Source organism: Capsaspora owczarzaki (genome assembly GCF_000151315.2).
Source record: "Capsaspora owczarzaki ATCC 30864 unplaced genomic scaffold supercont2.55, whole genome shotgun sequence".
Lineage (NCBI taxonomy): Eukaryota > Filasterea > Ministeriida > Capsasporidae > Capsaspora > Capsaspora owczarzaki.
In genome coordinates this window covers 1-7322 of record NW_011887346.1, presented here as the reverse complement: position 1 = coordinate 7322, position 7322 = coordinate 1, and the positions used below count along the sequence as shown (strand labels likewise).

Here is a 7322-nt window from a genome sequence, read left to right as displayed (position 1 = left end):
CCGCGACCTGCGTTTTTTGTTTTCAAACCCAAACAATGCCATCCTCATGTCAGCATCAAGCTCTGAAGCATTCGAGATCCGGTTCCAGTCGAAGCGAAGCAAGCCAAGCGAAAGCGGGATCACTGTTGGTGCCGCATTGATTATTGGATTGGAAGCTTACCTTGAAAGTACTTGCCGCAGATCAGACAGGCGTAAATGTTGAAATCGCTCAGGGACACTGAGCAGACCTTCTCAAAGTCGAAATCGAGCTGCGAGCGATCGACCGTGTCGAGGTACGGGCACGACGAGCCGAGCGCGTTCTGATCAGCCTTGAGCTGCTGCCGCGTGTGCCGCCGCGCCGCCGCCAGCATCGAGCAGTCATCGTCATCGTCGTCGTCGTCGTCGGCATCGTGTTTGGCAGGTTTGCGATCAGCTGCAGCGGTGGCAGCGGACGAAGAGAAAGAGGAAGAAGAAGAGGAAGAAAACGACGAATTCGCTGGAGTTGCATTGGAGCTGGATTTGGCTGGAGTTGCATTGCCGCCATGGTCGTCGTTGGCTGAACGATCGCCGCCGTCGTCCGTCACTTGCATTTTGTGCTCAAAGGAAGGAGAGAGAAACAAAAGGGCGACTGAGAAATCAACAATCGGATAAAATTGAAGTCGCGGCATTTGACGCCGACCGCGCCAATGATAAACCAGATAATCATCGTTGCATTCACAAAACGCTCAGGCAAAACGAGACTGAACCCGACAACGACAAAGATTTATCTCTGGCCCAACTTTTTTCGACCTTTGTCGGTTTCGAGAAAAAAAGTTCGAGCCAGTTCGATCTGGCTCCCTCTCTACCCCCACACTGTGTTGACAATACGATTTTATTGTAGCGTCTAGTATTTGGGGCGGGTAGCGCACCGAGAATCGTTGGGGTGGTCGAAAAGGTGGAATTGAAGAGCGAAAACTTCCATTTTTGGACGAGCTTTATACCCTGTTTTTGGCCCAAAAACCTCTAGAAACGCTGCCCTGAGAGTTCTATTCACTGTCCACCGCTGCCATTGCAGACGCCGACCTATTTTATCACCTGTTATCATATGCAGTCTTTTTTCGTGGCCGAGCAGCAGCCGTGTGAGATCGATTTTTCCGAAACTTTTGTATCGTTGATGGTTCGGTCCAAACGAAGTGTGTTTGATCCGGTGAACAATGCCAGAGCGGCTGAACGACTACGAATGAAGCGCCGAGATGAATATCGGGAGCAACAAGTACGCAGAAGCGAAGGCAGGGGGGGGGGTGAAGGTGCCGAAGTGTTTTGGCGCGAAAATCTTCTCACTTCTCTGCCATCTACCAGGCCATCAAAGCCGTCCAAAGGCACCTCCATGCACTTCAAGAGGCTCAAGCATCATCGCGCAAGCCCCGCCGGCGGCAGAGCATCGCCGCGGCTGCAAGTCCCGCGCCGCCTGCCGCCTACTTGACTTTTGAAGCTCCCACATCCGAGCCTATCCCTGTACCATTGCAAGCAGCTGCAACCCCCGTCAGATCGCGCAGAAAGGCCACAGAGGATCTGGTCCCCGGCTCCCGTGAAGCGAAACGCCGGCGCGAGGAAGCGGTGCAGCTTGGCTGCGAAGCTCTCGTCGCTGCTGTCGCGCAGGTCCATGGCCATGACGACGCTCTGGTTGCCGAAACAGCTCAGGCTGCTGCGCAGAAATACGTGCCATCTGTCACAGCTGGCACAGTGGCCCAGATCCGCCTGCAGTGCACAGCAGAACTGCTGCCCATTCTTCCAGACCAGACACCGCAGCTTCTTGGAACGGTCGCCCATCACAAAACCAAGGACATATTAGCAACCATGCCTGGTGTGACGCGCTACGCTGTGCAACAGGCGCGCGCGAACAATCTGCACTATGGAGTTGGCCAAATCGCTCAGCGGACGCCAGCCACGCCGCGCAAGTCGCGCCCTCTAGATGCGAGCGTCCGCGCATTCACGCTGGATCACTCAGTTCCCAGTGCTCACAAGACAAAGGTGGACCCTGTCACTGGTGAGGCGAAGCCTATCGTCTACCTGGAAACATCGATGCGGAAGATGCACGAAGACGCCCAGAAAAACGGCCTCCTGTGCTCTTGGAGCGTGTTCCAGCGCGCTCTACACGCAGGAGAGTTTATATTCCAGCGGCGTGTTCCTGAAAACGGACTTTGCGGCAACTGCCACCGAGCGTTCGCGGTTTTTAGCGAGGATATCCCTTTTCTGCTGCAAGAACTGGAACGATTGACGATCGCTTTTCCGGACGCACATACGGCAGGGCTGCGTCTACAAGGGCTGAGGGACCATCTTTTCGCTTTGACAGCTGATCCAACCAAGCATTACGACCACCCCTTCCACTGCCTCGCATTCGGGTTGGACGACTGCCAGCAGCAGCACCACCTCGGCGTGCTCAGCAGTCCCCAGCCGTGCCCAATCTGCACCCAAGGCCTCACTACCCTTGCCGATCTGAGCCTGCACATCGACGCCCATCTCCCTCAAAACCCCGGCGAATGCGCCGATATGCAGACCATCCTGGAGCGAGGATGCCAAACTCTTCAGCAGTGGGTGGCGCACCTTCTCCGCTCGGCTCATACTCGATCCCTCATCAACAAGACGATCAACAACCTAGGTCCCGGTCAAGCTGTGTTCTTGTGTGATTTCAAAGTGAGTTTCGAACAGCCAAAAACTTTCCGCGATCTGTTGTCCTAACGAGCTTCGAAACTCTGTCGTCCTTCTTCCTGCTAACAGATGAAAATCATGCCAGATAACTATCGTCAGAGCAGCCAAGCTTTTTTCGCGAAAACTGGGATCTCTTTTCATGGAATAGTGTTCTTTTTCCGTCAACCCAGCACGAACGAAGTAGCCATGCTTCACTTCGACGCCTGGCTGCCCGATGAAAAACAGGACTGGATTCTGATCATCCATCATCTGCAAGCTGTGTTTGCAGTCATCAACTCGCTGATCACAGAGGGACGAGTTCCACCGTAAGAGCAGTGTTGTCGCGAAAACTGTTTGTCGCATTTCTCTCACCGCCCGCTCGTCCCAGAATCAATACTGCCTCTGTTGTTACAGACGCAGGTGCACACTACGTCAACTCGCCATTCAGCGTCTTCCTATCCAGTAAGATGCATACTCAAGCGAGTTTCGACATCACCGACCTTTGGCACTTCGAGGCTGGTGAAGGTGAGGAGCATGTCGAGCTGTCGATCCCCGAATCTTCAAGCGTACTGATAAGTTGTACATTTCAAACAGGCAAGTCACGCATCGACCTTCACTTTGCGCACGTCAGCGCAAAGTTCAGCGAGTTCATGAAAGGTGGCAACTCAATTAACAACGGCATGGATGTCGAAAAAGGTAGGGCCTTGTATTTCATGTATTCCATTTGTTTGAATCGATTATGGCTGCATTTGCTGACTGGACACGTATCAGCGCTCGCTACGATGCCAGGAACGACTGTCCACCAGCTGCACATTGACGAAGCGACGCGTCGCCGCCTTCAAAAGGTCCCAAAGAGTATCCCAACTCTGGATCAGGCAGGTCACATCGTGTACAACAACGGTGGCATGCAGGGATTCCGACTGAGCGACCGCTGCATGCTGTTCGAGTACACTGGCGAGCGGCTGCGAGAAGTCTATCGCCACGACTTCTCGACGCACCTGACCCTTGGCCAGCAGAACAGTCCGCATTGGAGCAACAACGCCGAACACCACGCCCAGATTCGGCGTGAACGAGACTCCCACCCCGAGACTGCTGCCGTTTCTCCAGCGACCCCCGAGACTGCTGCCGTTGGTACAGCGACGTCCGAGGCCGCCGCCGTTTCTCCCGCGACGTCCGAGACCGTCGCCGTTTCTGCCGCGACCTCCGAGACCGCTGCCGTTGGTGCAGCGACCCCCGAGACTGCTGCCATTTCTCCAGCTTCACCACGCACTCCATCCAATCAAGTCCCACTGAACGGTTCCCTTCAATTCACACCAACGATGCTCCACACCATCAATGCAGCGCCAGTGTTGATGAAGGGGACCAAGACGTGTGGACCCCAGTCCAAGACGCGCAAGTCACTTGTTTTCACTCCGCCCACTCCGAGCAAATCTCCCAACCTCCAATGTCCGAAGTGCAGCAAGCTGTACAAAAGCTCTGCCTGGCTGAGTCGTCACATCCAAGACTGTGCGGTCGCCTCCAATGCTGAACTAGGGCTTCCTGAAGACGACCCGGGAAGCGAATTGATGGGCACGCAATCGGCAACTGCCTCCAACGCGGAAGAAAGTGGCTACCACAGACGACTCTTTTTCAGACGAGGATGAAGCTACAGCCGCTGCATCTTCAGAAGGGGCAAGCTCGGCCTGGGTATTGACTTGCGGCGAGGAGTCCTCGCCAGAGCCAATGACGATGCCGGCCTCGATGCGTGCACTCTCGGCCAAAGCCAGCCAACCGCTGTTTCGACATGATTTCACAACAACTGAACCGCAGCTGGCGAAGTTGCAGAGCCTCTTTCCTGCTGGTGAAGGTTTTGTTACAGAGCCTGTTCCCGTGAATCGCACAACCGAAGAGGCACGAGCACCCATCAGATTCCTGTTTGAGTGCGCGAGAGCAAAAAATGATCGCATCTTGCCTGCGGACGCTTTGCAACTCGTCATGGACCAGGATGGAGAATTGCGCTGCCGGGCGTTGCAGATTGATTTCCCTCACGTCAAGTCCTGGCTTGCCCAATGGGCTCGCGCCCCGCCTACAAACCAGCCGCGCTCGCTAGCAGCCAACAGCCCGCGGCTTGAAACTGACGAGGTGACTTTGGATTCGTTGCCTCCGAATGCCAGATGGGGAAACGATTCGGAGAACGAGGAGCTTCCCTCCTGGACAGCGGCCGGCGACAGCGATTTCAGTGTTACAAGTCCTTCTCGTTCGCCTCGGCAACGTCGAACGCGACGGCGGGTGACTGCTGCTGAGGAGGACTGATTTGCTGGAAGCGTTCTGGATCGGCGTGCCAGCATTGGCCCGCTGGCACGCCGCCTGTGTTCCGCGAACGTTGTTTTGAATGTGTAGTGTTATTTTGTGCGAAATATTACTGTTGCATGCAAATGGTGATGGTTGGGAAGTGCTGATGTTAACTTGCTTGGGCGCGATCGACACACACCGCAACAACGACCCGTTTCTCACCCAACCACTCTCAGGCTCGGCCCGTCCGCCTAGAAATGCCATCAAACTGCTATTTTAGATCAGAAAATGGTGGAGAGGCGGTACCTGAGCAACCCAAGACGACGGAATGAACGGGGCAAAACCGGCGACGCCGATTCCTCCACTTCTCGGTCCAACTACGTCGTCGCTGCTGGCTCTGCCCGCCGCTCCTATTAATAAACTTAAAATATGTACTTTATACAAGGCAGGGTAGTGGGAGATGCGGTGGAAGTAGTCACAATGAGCCGAGGGTATGCTAACGACCAAAACGAGGGGAAAAAGGTCGAAAAAAGTTGGGCCAGTGTCGTACATTCCAAAAAGATAAATTTCTCTACCTTTCGCTCTTCACTTTGTTCGAATTCGTGGACACGAATGCGTACTCTGTCCATCGCATCTTTTCCACTCTTCTTTCGGTTGTTTCCAATTGCAAAATGTCAGCAACGCCGAGCGTCACGTCGATTCTCGCTCCGGACTGGGGCGAGGACTTGTCCGCCACCGAGCTCATCGCTCAAGAAAAGTCCAACCTGGTACAACAGCAAAGCATAAACCAAACCTCGCAACTTGAGCTTACGTCGTGTTGGTGACCGCGTTTGACTATTGGGGCGGGGGGAGAGCGAGATTGAGATTGAGGGATGACGGCTCGTTTCGCTCACTGTCTGTCTGTCTGTCTGTCTGTCGATGGGGTTGCATCTGGCTGTGCTGTTCACTCGCTTGGTATTGACTCAGCACAAGGAGCTCGAGTGGCTGCTTCGCATGGAGGTGCCTGCCGTCTTTATGCAGCTCGGGCTCATGCTCAAGGTCGGTTGTTAACTGAGCCTCAGTCATCGCTCGTCACTCTCTGACATTGACAATCGTGTTTGTGTGTGTGCTTGTGCGTGTGTTGCTGCTGCTCTGTGCGGCTCGTTGAGCAGGACTGCGCGCAAACGCTCGCTGGACCGTCCGGCGTCTCGTCTGCCGTGGCTCAGGCAAGCGTCTTCACTGCTCCCATCACCAACACATCGTGAGTCGACATCATGATGAAGAGACAGATAAAACGATTTGAGCTTGTGTGAGCGCTTGGCATTGAGGACCTGTCATTGGGGGTTTTTGCTCATTTTTTTTGTCATTTCGTTTCACTTTTCGCTCTGCAGTGATTCTGTCAAAGGATTTGCCATGCTCGAGGGATCGCGCATCATCAAAGCGGTAAGGCGATTTCACTTGATTTCAAGCCCGCCATCTGTACCCTTACCAAGGGACTTACACTCGCGTTTCTCCACACAGGATGTCACCGTCAGGTTCTCCAAGTGGAACAAGTCTCTGCCAATATCGACCTCCATCACATCAAAGGAGCCCTGGATATTATCTCAGGTGAGTGTGGTCCTTGGTGTCAGTCCTATTAGCTGTCGACTTCAGGGTTTTTGGCCCGTCTCTGACGTTTCGTGTTTGTGCGATTTTCAGATCCAAAACGCCACCAACTATGTTCAGTTGGCACTGTCAGAGTTGGATGATTCTAGTCTGCAACATGGTCTCTTTCACACCCGGGAACAAGTTCAATCGGTGCGTATTTGTGTGTTTTTTTTTTGTTGCCTATTTGCTTTTTGACGCGTTTCCTTCGTTGACTTGATATTTTCCACAAACCGCAGGTCATGGATCGCGTTATGGCCTTCTTGCGGAAAGCCCAGGATCAGCTGTTGTTCCAATCCAATCTTTTCCCCTACAATATCGATGATCTACAGCTGGTAACGGAACCAACAGGCGTCTTGATGCCATTGGCTTCTTTTTCTCCACCAACGCGTTTCTGCATTGTTGTCGCTCACCTCGATTCCTCCATGCTCTTGGTTTGTCTGATCACAACCTCCCAGAACGCGTTCAACCCTCGACTCCCGGCAGATTTGTTTGTGGACTTTTCCATCAACTACGCTGCCTTGAATGTCTCGGTGTATGCGTGCACTCTGCTCGGCACCAACCAACCTGCTCGAAAGCCTTCCTCCGTTGCTCGCAAGAAGGCCGACATGCTGATTGGCTATGTGCAGTACGTTCCGAAAGGGGTTCTTTCTCTCTCTCTTTGCTGTCGTTTGAAACTGAACGCGACTCGGTGCACTGACGTTGATCGTTTCCTACTTGCCTGCACACCAACCTTGCTCAGTGAAACACCATATGGCACGCGATTTGAGATTGTCGATCAC

The 7322-nt window shown here is 53.8% G+C and overlaps 3 protein-coding genes across 4 annotated transcripts; 2 read left to right on the top strand and 1 right to left on the bottom strand.

Moving 5' to 3' along the window:
• Positions 1-140: 140 nt before the first annotated feature.
• On the bottom strand, positions 141-596 carry CAOG_08358 (hypothetical protein; the record flags this gene model as incomplete). Its single annotated transcript, XM_004340726.2, has 1 exon — positions 141-596. Exon 1 carries the CDS (start codon positions 567-569, stop codon positions 141-143), a length of 429 nt encoding a protein of 142 aa, XP_004340774.1. The 5' UTR covers positions 570-596.
• A 412-nt stretch (positions 597-1008) lies between these two features.
• On the top strand, positions 1009-5111 carry CAOG_08357. Of its 2 annotated transcripts, XM_011272653.1 has the most exons (6): positions 1009-1231; positions 1318-2652; positions 2737-2972; positions 3035-3171; positions 3241-3342; positions 3418-5111. In XM_011272653.1, the coding sequence occupies exons 1-6, from the start codon at positions 1064-1066 to the stop codon at positions 4287-4289; spliced, it is 2850 nt and encodes a 949-aa protein (XP_011270955.1). In that variant the 5' UTR covers positions 1009-1063; the 3' UTR covers positions 4290-5111. The 2 variants fall into 2 exon arrangements, with proteins under 2 accessions (XP_011270955.1, XP_004340773.2); XM_004340725.2 differs by having other exon boundaries at positions 3035-3342.
• A 477-nt stretch (positions 5112-5588) lies between these two features.
• Positions 5589-7215, top strand: CAOG_08356 (hypothetical protein; the record flags this gene model as incomplete). Its single annotated transcript, XM_004340724.1, has 8 exons — positions 5589-5684; positions 5884-5955; positions 6069-6157; positions 6288-6339; positions 6418-6504; positions 6595-6693; positions 6780-7075; positions 7170-7215. The coding sequence occupies 8 exons, from the start codon at positions 5589-5591 to the stop codon at positions 7213-7215; spliced, it is 837 nt and encodes a 278-aa protein (XP_004340772.1).
• Between the last annotated feature and the right edge of the window lie 107 nt (positions 7216-7322).